Genomic DNA, 19052 nt, shown 5'->3' with positions numbered 1-19052 from the left:
TGAATATTTTCTAAATTCTGGTCAAACGTTTTAAGTTCGTGACTTCCGTTTTTCTTAGATTTGCTCCTTGTAATAGGACCAGTATTTTGACCGATTAGATCAGCCGACTTCCTTTTATTTAACTCTGAATCTTGTTTGTGCTTATTCGCACTTGTTTTCTTTGGTCTCTCTCTTTTTCTTTGTTCAGTTTCGTTGGACTCTGAATTCTCTGAGACAAATTTTTTATTGTCTTTAGTCGCATCTTGCGATTCTTTTGTTGACTTATTCTCTGAAAATTAAATCTGCATATCGGATGTATTTTCATGCTCTTGTCTCATTACCTATGTACTTTCAGTTTGAATTTTTTTATAAGTATCTTTATACACTAGTTTCTCAAGAAATCTCACATATCTCGACTCTAAGAACTTTCTTGAGCTAGGATGCCATAAAATATATTCAGTATCTGTATGCACTACTAAGACTGCTTTTACAAATACAATACTGAATTTGGTCTCTGTTTTGGGCAACTTGATGTAAGCGATGCACCCAAATCTCCTAATATGTTCTAGATGGCACCTTGCTTTTGTTGAGAACTATAATATTGGAACCTCATAGTTAATTGATTTGTGCGGAGTGATATTATAAGAATGAACAGCTTCTACTGCTGCTAATTCTCACATACTTGGTGGTAAACCAGAATCACACATGTGCTCTGATTGTTCTCTAAATTGTTTTATTGAACCTTTCGGCTACTCCATTGAGTCCTGGAGTATAGGGTGGACCCCAACCCGGTAAATCTACCGCCGGTGTACTTAGTACCTCTATCTGATCTAACGTAACATACTCTTGCATTTACACCTAAAAAATTTTGAGCAGATATCAGATAATTTTCAAACGCTTGGCCTGCTTTATCTTTTGACTTTAGACAATATATTCTGGCATTCCAAGAATAATCGTCTACAAATGTCATAATGTACCTCTTTTCCCCAGGTCGTGAAGTCGGATTAATTGGACCCATTAAATCTGAATGAATAATCTGCAATGGCCTTTCTGCTCTGCATCTATTCTGTTTGAATAGAGTTTTTTCCATTTTTGACAATATACATACTTCAAAATCTCTTATTGACTCATCTAATTTTACATGATCTAACTCTTTTCTTTCTTTTGTAACATTTTTAAATAGTTCAAAGATGCATGACCTAGTCTGATGTGCCATAGCATTGCTTCATTTTGTTTAACTTCTGAATTTAATATATCAGGTGGATTTTCCACGAGTAACCCTTTCAACTTCTCAATAGTACTTAAGTCATCCACTTTGATTGTTCTATGGGACATCAGGCTAGCAACACACTCTGTAGTTGTTTTTTCCTATGAATTTACATATTCTGCATTCGATTCAATGAGTTCTTCAGACTTCTCCCTTTCAATCACATTTCGTTTTCTTTTGATGTCTCTGTATTATACTCTGAATTGTCTCCCTCCGAGACTGACGGTTGTTTAATCTTAGGATCCGTCTGTGATTGCTTTGAAGACTCATTGTCTATCGCTAGACACGCTATGCAGCTATAGTTATCAGACTCATTTATTATAGCATCATTTTTGTTCGTTACTTTTTTAACTTCAAACCTAACTACCCAATTCGGTTTTTCATAAATACCTTTAAATATAGTTTTATCGTTTTCTTTATTATATACTCTGAATATCTTATCGTATAGATTTATATATAACCCTGCATCTATTGATCTTCGCAATAATAATAGATTTTCTGAAATTTCTTTTGCTGCGATTACAGTTGTTAATTTAATAGGGTTTTCATCAGAAACATTGTTTTTAAGCAAAAGATTACCTCTACCATCAATCACGATATCAGCGAAATCATTTTCATTGGAACTTTTAATAACTCTCTTATCAGATATTTTAAAATCGCTCAGAATAAAACTTTTATTTACGATATGTTTAGTTGCTCCCGAATCTGCTATGAACTCTATGTGCGCTTCATTATTGGAGTCATTATTAATATCTAAAAAATCGTCGCTACGTACATTAAAGCTGACTGACCAGCTATGTGCCCATTGGACGTTGATTGACTATCATAATTTTGGTTTACATAACAAAAAACAAAAGTTTATAAAGTTTCAGCCTTAAGAAATTGATTTTATTATGTCGGTGATCATGACATGTTTGACCGCGCACCTGAGGCACCTGTTATAATATCCACTTGACTGATCGCAGCATTTTATTGTATATTATGATTATAATCACCTGAGAAAAAACCAGGCTTAATAAATTCAGAGACTTTTTTTGGCTCTCCCTCTCCACCTAATATAGACTCGCCCCGCTCGAGTTTCTTCGGGCGCGTCTGCGTGCAAACAATCTCAGTAATAGCGTTACGTATATGCAAACGCGTTACTGAGTTTATCTTGTCGAGCGCGTCTTTTTCAGCATGCTCGAGCCTCGCGCCGCAGTTGCCAGTTACTATTCATTCTCAACAGCCTACGCATCGATCTTGTGAGACAAGAAGACGTTCTACGCCACGTGTTCGTTACGAGATCCTGAGGAAGAGAAGAGAAAAATTCGTCAGGAAGAGATTTTGAAGATAACCAACAAGAAAATGAAAGTCTCGAAGTTTCTGCAGGTAATGCAAGTGTGAATTTTTCACTAGCTACTTTAGACGAGCTATATTTTCTCAATGTTCACTTTTTGAGGTTGGGATTGAAACGTATCCAAAGATCGCGCGCGAAAACGAAGAGCCAATTAGAGAATATTTTTTTTAGAGTAGGATTGCTGATTCTAGATATCACATTATTTTGTATAAAACATTTATGCTATAAAAAAATATATAATTTTTAGGAGAAGAATCTGATTCTGCTGTTCCGATGCTTCAATAATATAAACCTAAGCTATACAGAAAGTATAGAAAAGTAGGATAGGATTTAGACTCTGATATTCCAGAATCACACAAACGATACGACATTGTTAGGAATAAGGTCCTCTCTTAAAAAAGTTATGGGCTTTGTTGTAAAGCATTTAATTGATAATCGGTTGCCTGGTACAAGAATTTAGGAACGCGAATTTTATTACATAACCTACAAACGCAGTAAACTGTTGGTGCTCAGTAGACGGCAAAATTTAAATTCTATTTATGACATGATAAGAAGTGCGCGAAACGCACTTAGATTTCCTAGTATGTATCGTCGGTCCCTACGAAGAGTAGTATGGTTCAGATATGCTACGAAAATGTACAGTTCAGATTTGCCGCGAAGACTAGTACATTTCAGATCTTTCCCACATGAAAAAATCTAATTGTTTTGGAGAAAAACAAATAGTTATTTTGGTTAAAACTAATAGAAGTGCAATATTTTAAAGTTGCCAAAAAATTTTTTTAAAAATTTCGAAATTTAAAAAGTTGTTATGAGATTTAAAATTACTGTTTTTCTTTTAATTCAAGTTTTCAATACAAATTTTTTAAAATTTTTTTGGCAACTTTAAAATATTGCACTTCTATTAGTTTTAACCAAAATAACTATTTGTTTTTCTCCAAAACAATTAGATTTTTTCATGTGGGAATGATCTGAAATGTACTAGTCTTCGCGGCAAATCTGAACCGTACTACTCTTCGTAGGAACCGACGATATAAAAAGGCAATACTGTGAAATGTGAAGTATTTTATCATTCATTAAATATCTTTTATTTTCAAGGTATACCTAGGTGACAACAGGACAGTAGGACAGAAATTATGGCGGATCATTAGATCTAAACGAAAGACTGCATTCATAAGAGACTCGGGAACTGTTTTATGGAACAAAAAAGTGATAGTTCTAAGAAGCTTAGATTTGAGTAAATTGAAACAAAAAACTTTTGGAACAAAGCCCATAAACCTATATTCACCTAAAAAACTAAATCTATAAGTAAGTAAGAATTATATATGTAGGTTTGTATAGCGATTTCTTAGACACGTCTAATAGGTATAGACAAGTAACTCAAGAAACAAAAGACATTCTTATAAAGAAAGTGACGTTTAAGTTTTCATTCAAGAGATAAGCGGAAAAATCAAAATGAACCAAATCAATAACCAAAAACTTTAATGTCAAGATTACATTTAGCGTAAAACTAAGTTTATAAATTTATAACTAAATAATAATAAAAAATTGTTATGTTGTTATTGCATATTATGTAAAACTTAGTTTTGAAAACTAAAACAAACCTTTATGTTCAAATTACATTTTATGAAAAACTTTCTTTAATGAAAATAAATATTTTTCTACTTAACCTGATTTTTCCTAATGCAGTTCATTTAGTTTAATATCTATATTCCCGTTTTTCTACATAAGTACAGTCTTCAGATGATGAGTTACACGCATTCTTGTATTATTTACTCTTAAATTTTCACTTTTCGAAATTCGAAATTTATTTGTATAAACAACGCATGTGAAAACATGTAACTAATCTGAGAATGTTCTTAAAAAAGAGTAAGAGATTCTGAAAATTAGTTTAAATATAAAATTTATTCCCATATTATATACAGATCGCGTACGGAAAGGAACAGCTAATCACGAGATAAAAATTAGGCATCCATTTTTGAAACGTAGGATTCACGATAATGAGGATTCGTAAAATACATTTATACTTACAATTCAACTTCATAGTAACTTGAGAATCACTTGAAAATCACTTCAGAATCACTTGAGAATCGCTTGAGATTTTGGCATGATTATAAAAAATCAATAATATTTTTTTCCTCAGAGCTACCTTAGAAGGGAGGAATACAAAAATAGCTATAGTATTGATAACAAAGGAAGCCCCTCCACCTCCTGGTACTGAAGATATGGTAGCTACAGAGCGAGCAACTGCACTTTGTGCTGTATGCGAGTTACCAGCAAAAACTCTTTATTTTTTACCTTATGCAGATCATTTATTAGGCTACACATTTAGGTAGATAATTTTTATTATAGCAGCAGTAGTTTTTTAAGTCAGTAAATAAAATATTTGTGTTTATTATTTTAGATTAGAGCATATTTTATACAACTTAGCCCAAAGTTTTTATCATCAAGAATATCGAATAGTAAAGAGTCATAGAGAACAATTAAACAAAACTGGCCATCGATACTTATTTGCAAGACATCAATTCAAAATGGCTTTTCTGAAGATTGAAACAATATATTGTAAACCAAATTTAATGTCAAAACTATGTTCAATTAATTATAAACTATATGCTGGACAAAATTTTAGCATGAGCAAAATTTCAAGTTATTTTAAAATAAAATACGTATGATTCGTCTTTCAGTTTGAAGCTATTAATCGCTTACTTATACAATGAAGAACATAATCATTCAATCATTGCCTATGCTATTTAACTAATTATAATAATAAAATTTTCATTTGGAAATGTGCGTTATTTTTTATTCTCCTTTCCTTTTTTGAGACAGTGGTAGACCTTTTTTTTTAATCAGAAACTAATTGATTATAACATATTCTCTTACAAAATTTTATAATTTTATTTGAAAAAAGAATTTTACAATTTATTACCATACAATTCAAATTTAAACATTTTTATAGGTTAAATTTTGAGCAGGTGTGTTCCTTCGTTTCAACTGCAGTCTGCTACAGTGGATTGGCAGTACTGCCCAAAACGTTATGTTCTACGTAAACCCTAACGTATACGCTCAATTCTGGACGCAGCCTAAATCTAGGTAACTGTGTTACCGGTAGACCGAGCGTACATAGGCAACGCGAACGCTTGCGGCGTCTGATGAAATCAGAGCGTCTACGGAATCGGACGTCTCTATCTCCAGTGTATCTTAAGCATTTTTAAATAAAGGATTTTATTGTTATATTTGTGTGCACTTCTTCCGTACGAGATACCCTACAGTCAGCATATCTTCAAGCTCTGTGTTTACACGAATGCATTGAAACAGTAAGCGTTGTTAAGCCTACCTACTAGTGTCCATGATTTGGTTTGTATGTTCATTTTAATTTTTTCGTTCATTTTCGTTTCCTCTTTTTCTTAGTATGTAAATAGATAGCCAGCATACTTATATAGATACATTGTTTTCAATTAGTAAAAAAAAAATAAACTGATATAATAGATAAAGTCGAGTACAACTGATTAAAATAAATTAACTGAGCCAAGAAAAAACATGTGTAAATGATGTTGATAAGAAATTAAAAATTACTCAAACTACTGTTTCATGAAAACTTATTAAATAATTATTTACAGGCATCGAGGCATCGATAAATGATTGTTTAAAATAATTGGTAAGACAAATGTAGGCAAACTTGTTGAGAAATTCTTTTATAGGTATGGCTGATAATTTACGTATTGATATCCTGAAGATAAACGTAGCCTAAGTTATCTTTTTTGTAGTCAACTCATAAGCTCCAGAATAACAACGATTTCAAGTAAAATTTACCATAAAAGCTTTTTGAATTATTAGAAACCAGTTAATGTAGTAAAGTTATATAATATATAAAGTTTTACATCTTTATACATAAGCTAAAAGTAAGTGTTTAAGTATAGTTGAAAATTGATTTGCGAAAAAGATAAATGGTTCTTAAAAATATAGTAGAAGATCTTCGATTTTTCTCAGTGCCTCTGCGTATCCTGAACCATTTCTGTGCAAAAATGAGCTATAAGCTAAGTTAATTTGTTTGAATCGTGAACTATAGGTTATATTAATTTGAATATTGAATATTAATGGGGGCATATCTGAATCAAAAGATTATATCAACTTTCGCGTTACTTTAAAGAAAATCATGTTCTACTGTCGTCTTTGTAATTTCAAAATTGTAATTTCATTATTCTTGCTTTGACATTTGCAACACCATAAATTTCATAAAAATATAACTAATTATGTACATTGTGGATTTGAAAAGTGTCTAAAATTTTTTAAAAAGGAAGCTCACTTTAAGAAACATTTATTTTGGTCACATAATCTTTTGAATCAAAAAAAAAATCCGAAAACAGTATTAAATTCCGACCAAAGAGGTAAATTTGTGTGTAGCATTAGTACTTGCGAAAAAGAGTGAGATTGTTTCTCACCTTGTAAAACATTTAAGAGTACACATTTTAAAAAATGATCAAATCACCCAATGCAAGATTGTGGCAAGAAGTACAAGGTGTTATCTTCTTTCACTAGTCATTTAACTAAACAGCATAGAAACAATTATAAAAAAGTACAAGATTCAGAAATATACATACAGTCAGTAATCGAGGAATCGCAAAGAAATTCATATTCTGTTGAAACTCAGTTGCTTGAAATTGTTGTCGACAATGAAAATCAATGTGACCGTTTTAAAGTCGATGGTGATGCACAATCGGAATCTACAGTAGAACAAAAAACCCTTCACTAGAAGAATCGTTTGATTTGTATTTACATAACTTAGCTCAATTCTATTTGAAATTAAAAACTCAGCTTTTGCTTCCCGCTTTTACTGTGAAAACTATTGTTACTGAAATAACCAGTATGCTGCGAGAATCACAAAATATTGTAATGACATCGTTAAAATTACTAGTAATCAACGAAGAGAACCAAACTTATTTTTCATACGTGCTCATTATAGAAACCCTAAAATATACGTTCCAAGATAAGTCAATACAACATGAAATATTGAAAAAATCTAAACCAAGGGATTAAGAAGTTCTTTTCGACTTCATGGATGGCACTGTATATAAATGTAATACGCTTTTCAACGATAATCCGGACGTGCATCGGAGCTGCAAAAAAGAAGCATAAAATTTTTGCGGTATACATAAGTATTGGAAATTTACGAGAATATCTACGATCCCTACCAAGCTACCGAATTTGCATTGCGCTATAGCGATCGTGATGTCATGATTTGCTCAGATTCACTAAGTGCGCTTCTAAGTCTGAAAAGCTCAAAACTCGATGTACATACTAATGCATATATCTTAAAAATCAAATCAAATTATAATTTATTTAATAAAAATAATCTGCAAAAAAATCTAAATTTTTATCCCGGCGCACTTAGGAATCGAGGGGAATGAATGGGCCGACAAAGCGGCAAAAAGAGCTACCGAAAAAAACTACCCAAACTACGCCCGAGTACCGCATACTGATCTTGTAGAAACAGCCAAAAAGACAGTTTTTTTGTAATACCGACAGCATCATTAAGGAGCAAGGACAGAATAAAGGGAAAGAATACTTCGAAATATACAAAACAGAAAAAGCTAAACCGTGGTTCTGTAAATTAAATCTGTCCAGAGAAAACATTGTCACGATTAACAGATGTAGAGCGAACCACTATAATCTTGCGTCTTCTCTACACCGTGTCTATATAATTGCGGATCCAAAATGTGAATGTTGGTATGAGAAACAAGACCTCAACCACATCTTGTGGAATTGTCTTAAATACGAAACACAAAGAGAATGTTTAATACGGCAATTAAGAAAACGAAAACAGTTTCCACCATTCACTATAAAATCTTTCCAGTCCTCAATCGATCCAAGTATATTGCGCATTATATGTGAATTCTTAAAAAACTGCGAATTAAAAATTTAACACACAAAATGTACTCTAAATAATAGTCCTAAGGAAAGAATGTAATTATTTATTATTATATATGTAATTTACTATATAAAAACCTTCGTATTGCTGTATAAGTCCCGCAAGGGACTTGGGTAAGCTAAATAAAAAAAATCTACGATCTCATGTCATTATTACTAAACTTATTGCACTATGCAAAGAAACTGATTTCGATCACCAAAAAGTCAATGGAAAAATCGTAGAAGATCTAGAAATTATTGAAACTACTAGAATTGAAGTTGGTGAAAAGCTCTTAAAAGGATCACTTGTGTATATTTGTGGCGATAACTTAGGAAGTCATAGCTTGGGCGGTTTTACAGCAAATTTTAGTCGTGCAAAATATATATGCTGATTTTGTAACCTAGAAAGCGCAGAAAGAGAAATGGTACATAGTGTAACTAAAACATCTGATTGGAAAACAGTTGCTTAATATGCGAATGCTCTGGAATAGAAAGGAAACAGCAATGACTTCGAAGGATTTAAATTTGATTCAGTTTTCTATCAACTCCAATATTATCATGTATGTTTGAAGAAATTATCACTTATGATTTGCGATTGTTTATTGATTATTTTATACAACAAAAATGGTTTACTTTACAACAACTGAATAGTAGGATCGATAAATTCCCTTATTTCATTGAAGATAGATAAGATACACCTTGTACATTATCTCTTAATACCCTGGTGGAAATAATCAGCTGGGCCAGATCATGCCAAACTATGCCAAATCGTGCCAAACTGTACCACACTATGCCAAATCGTGTCAAACTGTACCACACTATGCCAAACTGTGCCACATTGTGCTATACTCATGCCAATTCGGACATTTCGCACGATTTGGTACTGTTTGGTACAGTGTGGCATAGTATGGCACAGTATGGCACAATTAGGCACAGTATTATATTTTTAGAATTAAAAACATTTTTCTCGAGTTTTTTTTTTCAAATTTTGAGCATGGTTTGGTATGGTATGGCATAGTATGGCTCAAACTGTCATAATACGGCAGAGCCTCCCTTATACAATTTAATAAAAAAAAGTGACCCGAGGTGGAATCGAACCCTGGTCGCCGACGTACCAGTTGAACGTCCAACTGCCTGAGCTATTTTCTCATAGTGTTAGTATATCAATTTCTACTTTTTGGAGCTAATATGACCATTAATTTATAAAGAGTAGTTAATATAACTGTCTAACTGAATAAACGATTCTCAAGTCTCATAAATTTAAAATTATTTGTATTATAATGTTTAAGACTTCTTATTATAGCTACTTATTATAAACCAGTAAGGATGTGCCATAGCAACACTATGTCAAGCTGTGCCAAACTGTGCCTAAATGTGTGAAACTATGCTATATTATGTCAGGTCGTGCCATACTATTCCAAACTGTGCCAATGTATGCCAGACTGTGCCAGAATTCCTGCATAACTCGTAAAAAATATTTTCATTATTTCAAAAATTTGGTACATTGAGGCCAAACTGTGCCACGCTGTGCCAAACTGTGCCAGACTGTGCCAAACTGTGCCAATTCGTGCGATATGTCCGAAATGGCATGAGTGTAGCACAACATGGCACAGTTTGGCACAGTGTGGCAAATTTTGGCACAATGTGACATACTATAGCACAATTTCCATTTCCACCACGGGTAGCGAAATAATTACTGGCGGAGTTGTTCAGATCTGGAATTTTTTATATATTTAACCTCTTCTTATCGAAGATAAAATTAAAGACGCTAAAAATGATGTTTGGCAATTGCTGATAATTCGTACGGAAATTGTTGAAATTGTTTTTTTCTTCTACGATACACGTAACCTATCTACCTTATCTCGATAGTCTGATATGTGAATATCTTTGTATGAGAGAAAATTTATTTCCTGATACAAAAATGCGCCCTAAGCATCATTATGTAAGGCATTATGCCAAGTTGATTTTTGCATTTGGTCCGTTGATCAAAGTATGGACAATGAGATTTGCAAGTAAGCATCGTTTTTTTAAACTTAATTTCATTAACGTTGTTAAATCGCTAAGTGAAAAGCACGAGCTTCATCAAAGTTTGGTACGCTTGGGTGCAGATATCCGACTTAAAGTGGAAACATTCGATTTAAGGGGATGTTGGCGTTAAAGCTTCGCAAATCCGCCACGGGGTGTTTTGTATTTCAAAACTTTTAGAAAAACAAAAAGTCCGATCAAAATTTCCTTCGGTAGGACGTGTAACACCTCGCACAAGCTCTGAAAAAATATAAAAAATATTTAAAACAAAAATTCCTTAAACGAAATTTTAGATTTTACGCGAGTGTTTCGCGCTCCCCCACTTTTCATTTCAATGCTGCAGACTACAGCTGAGCCCACAGCAGCAGCATAATACCAGCAGCGCTACGAGCAAGCGAGCGGTGGCAGCAGAAGCAGCGATAGAGCGGGGAGAGCGCGTAACACCTGCGTATATATATATATATATATATATATATATATATATATATATATATATATATATATATATATATATATATATACATATATATATATATACATATATATATTGAGCGGCGAGCGCAGCGGCGCGAGAGGAGTAGCGACGCAGCTGCGGCGCGGTGCGCGCATTAGAATATGTTTGTGTGAATGATATTTGTATTTAGGTGTGAATGTAGGTGTGCAAGTATGAATGTGATCGTTTTTTCGACGGCGCGATACCCGCTCTCTCCGCTGCCTTTATAAGGACTTGTACGGGCTATCTGAGCTCACTAGCCGAAGCGCATCTTAAGTGCTAGCGTAACTCAAGCGCCTAGTCCCTGCTCTTGAGCAACTTTCACCTTGAGCAGGTAAAACACTTAGAATATTTTCGAATATTTCTCAAACTTATAAAATTTCTGTATCTCAAAATTCTTATAAATTTGTTGAGTCGAAACTGATAACGCAACTAACGCGTATCAGTCGAGAATTTCAAGTATTTACTATACTTATGCAATCGTGATTTAGAGTCAATAACGCGGAATTTAAGCGTATTATCTTACAAATATACTGTAGAATCAAAGCGAAGACATAAAATTCTCTGTTATAAAGAATATCTGCGATTCACGCAATATTCTATCTAAAAACACTATTTAGGCACGATCGCGACACGGAAGTGCCTTATAGTTTTGTCATCGAAAAACGTGTGAGATGCGATATCTCACGCAATTTTCGACCGATCGGGCTGAAATTTTGGGAGGAGTCTCCTCTTGCATAAACCTAAGAACTAATTTTTTTTATCCTGATTATCTACGTTTTTTAAAATGCGGGCACAATTTGTTCAATTTTTGCGTGTTTTTTGAATAATAATTTTGGTGTTACACGATTATCTCTAAGAGACCTTTATCAATCGGGCTAAAAATTTGTGTGCGAACTCCCCTCGTAATAGTAAGGTGCCAAATTTATTTTGGGCTCGATCCTGCATGTATACGCAGAATGCGGTCACATCCAAAAATCGCTAAAAACGGTTTTTTGACTCTAACTCGAATTATATGCATTCTACAAAAAAAAATTATAGAGAAAAGTTGTAGATTTCGAAGAAATACAACTTTTTCCTATCTACACTTAAGCGTGAAAATGCCTTTAATTCGAGTTAATAGGACAAAATCGATTTTTTTATAGTAATAAACCAGTATTCATCATAAAACTTTGAGGCTATACATTATTCATGAAAACCTTAAATTTAAAAGTTGTAGATATTTTAAAAACACAACTTTTTACCGTGACAAACATTTTTTCAAAACGCTTATACATAAAAAACAACCCTAGAAACGATTTTTGGTGCATATACTTCAATAACAATTTCGGTATGACACGCCCTATCTGGCCTAAAAGCTTTAATTGATCGCCCGACGCTCGCACGAAGCTTCGCGATGCAAGGCGGCAAGTCACCGTGGCCGTAAGGCCGCGTGTGGCGCGCTATTTATAGAATATATTTATTTTGGTTATTGAAACGAAATAACGAAACTTTTATTATTGTAATATCCTTCCACTACCTTGTATCCCGGACCTCTCTTATTATCACAATATATTATAACATAGAATCAAATTTCTATTTATGATCTGTCGTCAGAATTACGACCCAGATCAGTAAATGATTACTGCTCTTCTCTAAAAACTAAAATCATATATGCGCACAAGACCGAGAAGAGTCGTGACCGTTTCAAACGATTCATTAAACTTAACATTACGGCACTGCAGACTCGGTTTTTCATTTGCAAGCTTTATTTAATGTTACGTGGGATTGTCGGGAATTAGGATGGTCGTAGCGTTCATAGGATGGGTTTAGGAACTTAATGAAAAGTGCAAGAAAGATTTCACTGAATGTATTGAATGGTCTTTATTAAAGGACAGTGAGAGAGATGCGTGTTTGATAGTGTGATTCCCGTAGAACTGAACCGCGAGCTGGTCGCGCACGGCTAATTAAGCCTGCCACTGCACATCGGCATGCAGTGATAAGGCGGGTGTAAGGTGTCATCCGCTCGGTTTGTCCGAGCTCGCAATGCCCTTTCGTTGTTGCCATGCTGCGCTACACGTATGCACGCTAGTGTGCGTATGTGACATTAAAAAGTTTTATGTAAAATTAGATTTTAAGGTTGGCGCTGCAATCGCATGAGTACGCATAAACATCTGTTCGTATTTCCAAGATTTTAGAAAAACTAAACGTCCGATCGAAATTTCCCTTCGTAGAATGATTTATTAAATCTAACACTAGAACGCTACAAGCTTGGTTTTTCATTACAAGCTTCATTTAAGAAGTTATATGTGATATAAAAAGTGTTTTTAGCGACGAAATCCCCTTAAACGATTTTCAAATATATGTTTACAGTGCAGATATTATAAATGCCATTCGAAAAGCTGATTTACCTTCTGACATATAAGAATGTAAAAAAGGAAATATTCTAGCACTTAAGCAATATGAATAACTAAATAATGTGATAAAATTGGTTGGTAAAATATGTTAGCTTCTTTACTGCAACGAATCAGAAACGTTGATCTTATTTGAAATTTTAGAAACCGAATTTATACCGCATCTTAGAGCCTACAGAGTCAGTAAAACTATTTCGTATGAATGCTGTTCCTTATAGACAGTTTTGCATTTTAAACCGATGCACGAATCCCTTACGAAAATAATGTGCAAAGATTGTGCATAGATCTCTACAGAAAATTCTGCACAAAATTTGGACCGTATCCTTTTGATTTACAGAATATTCTTAAAAGCAGAAAAATAATATAATGAGTGCCTATGTGGATGTTACCATCCGAATGATAACAAAAAAATTTGATTGTGAACTCCAAAATTATTATTTTGTAAGATATTAAAAAATTTTGTTTTAATTTTTTTTTTTTATTTTCCATTACCGGCGCAGCCTTTCGGCCTAGCTGCCAGGGGCCTTCCACCACCTCTGTGTGGAAGTTAGTGCCCCATTCTATCGCTTTCCTACGTCACTATCTCCCATGCCTATATTTTTCCACCCTGAGAGATTTCGACTCCGATTAGGTCCATATTTTCGGACACACACCATGCTGGTTAAGCCAGCACTCTCTGCCCCCTAGAGGGCATCGGGTCCGTCTCTCAGTGTAGCTTTCCTCGGAGAAGGTCCCGTATTAGACCAGCTCCACACCCGTAAGGCCGGCGCTCTCTGCCTAATGCATCGAGTTGGCTACCTTAATTCCTACCTTACCTTCGGTCCCTACCACTGTTTTCGCATTCGCCCAGGCTTACGCCTGTGAGATAGGGAAAACCTCGGAATCACACTAAAGGAAAATTCCGAGGAAAAAACCTGCCGCGAAACAGCCGGAGTCTTGGATACTTTTGCCGTTGAAAGTAACTCAGAAAAAATCCGAGTGACTTCACCGGGAATCGAACCCACGACCCCTTGAGCGAACGTGTTTCGGACGGCTAAGGCGTGCGCCTTAACCAACTGAGCCACTGACGCTCCTAAAAGTTTGTTTAAATAAAATAATTAAAAAATTTAATCTTTTAAGTTCACAACCAGAGATTTTCTGTTATCATCCAGATGGTAACACCCATAAGGGTACTCATTATATTAATTTTTTGTTTTTAAGAATATTCTGGAAATTAAGAGATACGGTCCAAATTTTTTTCAGAGATCTGTGCAGAAATCTCTGCAGAGTGTAATGGAATCCCCGATTCCATTACGCGCCTACGGCGCCAATTAACACATAGAACAAAAGGTTTTGTTTAAATAAAATAATTAAAAAATTTAATCTTTTGAGTTCACAACCAGAGATTTTCTGTTATCATCCAGATGGTAACACCCATAAGGGTACTCATTATATTAATTTTTTGTTTTTAAGAATATTCTGGAAATTAAGAGGATACGGTCCAATTTTTTTCAGAGATCTGTGCAGAGATCTGTGCAGAAATCTCTGCAGAGTATAATGGAATCCCCGATTCCATTACGCGCCTACGGCGCCAATTAAAATAAAGACACACAAATATTTTTACACACAAAACAGATACACATACACATATACACACTCACGAGCACCGCCACACAGTGGGAGAAAATCGACAAAATTCGAGCCACGCGTCATTTTTAATCGTAGAGCCATGATTTTTTTTAACTCTTTAAAAAAGCATCAAATTTAAGCTACAGGTGCGGAAATTATTGTATCACCTTCCCCTAAACCCATGCGACCCCTAGAAGCCACCCCTACCAAACCACAAGCAGGCTAACTAGCCTAACCCTGGGAACAGGGAGTTAAATCGCTTAATTTTTTCTTAAAATAATAAAGCCACACACCATAAGCCAGCTAACCACCTAACCACTCACCCCCTACCCCTAGAAACCACCCTTACCAAACCACAAGCAGTCTAACTAATTTATCCCAGGGAACAGCGAGTTAAATCGCTTAATTTTTTCTTAAAATAATAAAGCCACACACCATAAGCCAGCTAACCACCTAACCACTCACCCCCTACCCCTAGAAACCACCCTTACCAAACCACAAGCAGTCTAACTAATTTATCCCAGGGAACAGCGAGTTAAATCGCTTAATTTTTTCTTAAAATAATAAAGCCACACACCATAAGCCAGCTAACCACCTAACCACTCACCCCCTACCCCTAGAAACCACCCCTACCAAACCAAAAGCAATAAAACATGGTTTAAAATAAAAATCTTTATTCATGTCGATTTTTCACATTGAAATCATTTAAGATTTAATGTTTAGAGCGAAGAAATCGTGTCCTCGAGACTTAAACTTCAGTGTCACAGTTTAAATTTTGAAAATAAAAGATAAAAGCACATAAAATGGCGGCTAACACGGGAAAATCGTGAAAAATTTCCAGAATTTTTTACTTGAGAATGAAAGACTTTAGAAAAAAATTTACTGAAGATAAAGATCTTAAATTAAATAAAAAAATACGTTGAAATTCTATCAGAATTTTTTGAAGATTTCTCGAATTTATCAAGTGGCGCGGGAGCACCACGAAGGCGAGTTTGAGAAGCAGACGACGCCGCGGCGCCCGTGACACTATTTACTTCTATATTGGTCTCTCGAATTTTCAAATAAGGAAATTAATTATTTATCATTTATGTACCCAGCTAATTTTGATAAATGTTTATACTGGTATGCCAAACTATGATTTTAAACCAAAATATCAGCAATAAACCAGCTTTAACATAATAAACAAGTATGCAGGTGAACAAAAATGATGAAATCACTTGCTTAATTTTTCTTCAGCCCAAAAAGTGGTAAGACCGTTAAGATAGCTGCATGCAGTTTGACCGACTGGTTAGACTGTGACGTAGGCCGCACAAGCTATTGAGCCTACATTGTCTGCTACTCGGCTTGAATTATAAATGTGTGCTCCGTAGTATTCGGTGTTTTGGTGTCAAAATCTTTCAAGGAAGGTGTCTAGATAAATAGGGTGGCTGATGACGACGTATAGGTGGTGCGCTCCGTGGTTTTTGGTGTTTAGGTAAATAAATCATACGAGGACGGCATCTAGGTGTACAGGGCGGCCGATGGCGCGGTCTAAGTAGTTCGCACCGTGGTTTTTGGTGTCTAGGTGTAAAAATCATTTGAACGCGGTGTCCAGATGTACAGGGAGGCCGATGACGAGGTCTAGTTAGTTCGCTCCGTGGTTTTTGGTGTCTAGGTGTAAAAATCATTTGAACGCGGTGTCCAGGTGTACAGGGTGGCCGATGACGAGGTCTAGGTGGTGCGATTCGTGGTTTTTGGTGTCTAGATGTTGAAATAAATCGAGGGCGGTGTCTAGGTGTACAGGGTGGCCGATGACGAGGTCTAGGTAGTTTGCTCCGTGGTTTTTGGTGTCTAGGTGTAAAAATCATTTGAAGACGGTGTTCAGGTGTACAGGGTGGCCGATGACGAGGTCTAGGTGGTGCGCTTCATGGTTTTTGGTGCCTAGATGTTGAAATAATTCGAGGGCGGTGTCTAGGTGTACAGGGCGGCCGATGACGAGGTCTAGGTAGTTTGCTCCGTGGTTTTTGGTGTCTAGGTGTAAAAATCATTTGAAGACGGTGTCCAGATGTACAGGATGGCCGATGACGAGGTCTAGGTGGTGCGCTTCGTGGTTTTTGGTGTCTAGGTAAATAAATCATACGATGACGGCGTCTATGTGTACAGGGTGGCCGATAACGAGGTCTGGGTAGTTCGCGCCATGGTTTTTGGTGTCTAGGCGTAGAAATTATTCGAGGATGGTGTATATCAGAACAATCAGTGATCTCATGTTAGTGATAAAAATGTTACAAAAAAGCTTTGATCTAAAGGTGCTAAATATGCTTATATTTTATTTCTACGACGTCGAATATGAAATACTCAAAAAAATTTACTAAAACGGATTGAAATCTCTAAAAAAAATTAACTTTTAAAAAAGTAAAAAGTTAGGCAAGTTTGATATATTTCGCAACAAAATTACAGATTGAAAAGTCCTAAGATCAATCAAACAAAGTCAATTATATTTAATTGTGATGAAGCAAGGAACAACTCTCAAGATAATTACTACGTAACTTGCCATGCCCGTTTCATTGTACTTATGGTGTTTGTATGACGTTCTAATACATAAAAGGAAATTTTAGTTGTTCACCAATAAACAAAATTAAACGGGCATGGCAAGTTACGTAGTAATTATCTTGAGAGTTGTTCCTTGCTTCATCACAATTAAATATAATTGACTTTGTTTGATTGATCTTAGGACTTTTCAATCTGTAATTATGTTGCGAAATATATCAAACTTGCCTAACTTTTTACTTTTTTAATTTTATAGTATAATTTTAATATAATTAAATCTATTGATCATACGAGTGTTGGATGGTTAAATGTTTATTTTTGAATTTATTAGATTATAGTATAATACATACAAATATAATTAAATCTATTGATCATACGATTTTTCGATGGCTAAATGTTTACTTTTGGAATTTATTAGATTATAGTATAATACGTACAAATGTTTATTTTATCATATTGAAAAAAAAAATTAGTTTAAATTTAAATTAAGTTTTCTTCCGTCATATCTAAGAATATTTCTCTTCAGTAAAATTTTGAAATAATAATTCAGTAATTCTAATCCTCAATAAATGTCTCAACTTTGCTATGTAAAAATTATAAATCATTACAGATATAAAATCTAAAAAAAAATTAAAAACAACAAAAAAACCTCTTTGAGGACTGCCACCTTCACGTGGTAAAGGGGCTTAAATCTGTTTCAATGCAGATGACTAATAGCAGTTCATTCAACAACTACAGCTAACAAATAATGTGACTAATTTACTTGTAATAATATCTTGAATTACGTGGTTATACGATTCTGCGTGTTTCCGGTCTGGCCTGTGGAGTGGGTTTTTATTATTTTTAGAAAAAATAAAGCGATTTAACTTTCTGTTCCCAGGGTTATGTTAGATAGCCTGCTTGTGGTTTGGTAGGGGTGGTTTCTAGGGGTAGGGGCGTGAGTGGTTAGGTGGTTAGCTGGCTTATGGTGTGTGGCTTAATTATTTTAAGAAAAAATAAAGCCATTGAACTCGCTGTTCCCTGGGATAGATGAGTTAGACTGCTTGTGGTTTGGTAGGGGTGGCTTCTAGGGGTCGCATGGGTTTAGGGGAAGGTGATACAATAATTTCCGCACCTGTAGCTTAAACTTGATGCTTTTTTAAAGAGTTTAAAAAAAATCATGGCTCTAAGATTAAAAATGACACGTTGCTCGAATTTTGTCCATTTTCTCCCACTGTGCGCCATTGCAGCAGCCACAAGAAGCAGTACTTCCCCACCACAGCATAATTATACTAAAATAGAAAATAGAAAAGCAGCGGCAACAGCGCATGGGCGTCGATCATCCGAAAGAATGAAAAACTAGCGGTAATAAAATTTTACGTCACGTGCTATTGAAAAGAAAGTCGTGGGAAAATCTTATATTAGGCACTCCTAATATGGAAGAAGAAGAAGAATGAAGTTCCAGTATATAAAGATCGGGATCAAAGGGGCGAGCATCCAGTTTTCCGACAGAACGTAAACAGCCAGTCACTCTGCCTCGCCAGT

General features: G+C 34.9%; 2 protein-coding genes across 17 annotated transcripts in view; one reads left to right on the top strand and one right to left on the bottom strand.

Moving 5' to 3' along the window:
- LOC100116230 (dimethyladenosine transferase 1, mitochondrial) overlaps positions 1 to 19052 on the bottom strand; it is a 141509-nt gene that overhangs the window by 56273 nt on the left and 66184 nt on the right. The gene's annotated exons all lie outside the window — the stretch shown is intronic.
- Positions 1 to 19052, top strand: part of LOC116415941 (trafficking protein particle complex subunit 11-like) — a 48736-nt gene that overhangs the window by 20189 nt on the left and 9495 nt on the right. The window contains exons 1-4 of one of the 4 annotated variants that reach the window (XR_004226470.2): positions 374 to 2614; positions 3678 to 3887; positions 4723 to 4911; positions 4984 to 5292. The exons of 1 other annotated variant lie outside the window; for it this stretch is intronic. Coding sequence is in view for 1 of the 3 variants with exons in the window: in XM_031921628.1 (XP_031777488.1) it covers positions 4805 to 4911; positions 4984 to 5251 (375 nt within the window). In the remaining 2 variants the exon portion in view is untranslated. Of the gene's footprint in view, positions 1 to 373; positions 2615 to 3677; positions 3888 to 4524; positions 4912 to 4983; positions 5293 to 19052 lie in introns of those variants that run through there. 2 more of the 4 variants (XR_004226471.1, XM_031921628.1) reach the window with 2 other exon arrangements.

Source organism: Nasonia vitripennis (assembly GCF_009193385.2).
Source record: "Nasonia vitripennis strain AsymCx chromosome 1 unlocalized genomic scaffold, Nvit_psr_1.1 chr1_random0014, whole genome shotgun sequence".
Classification (NCBI taxonomy): domain Eukaryota; kingdom Metazoa; phylum Arthropoda; class Insecta; order Hymenoptera; family Pteromalidae; genus Nasonia; species Nasonia vitripennis.
This window is presented reverse-complemented; position numbering and strand designations above follow the sequence as displayed.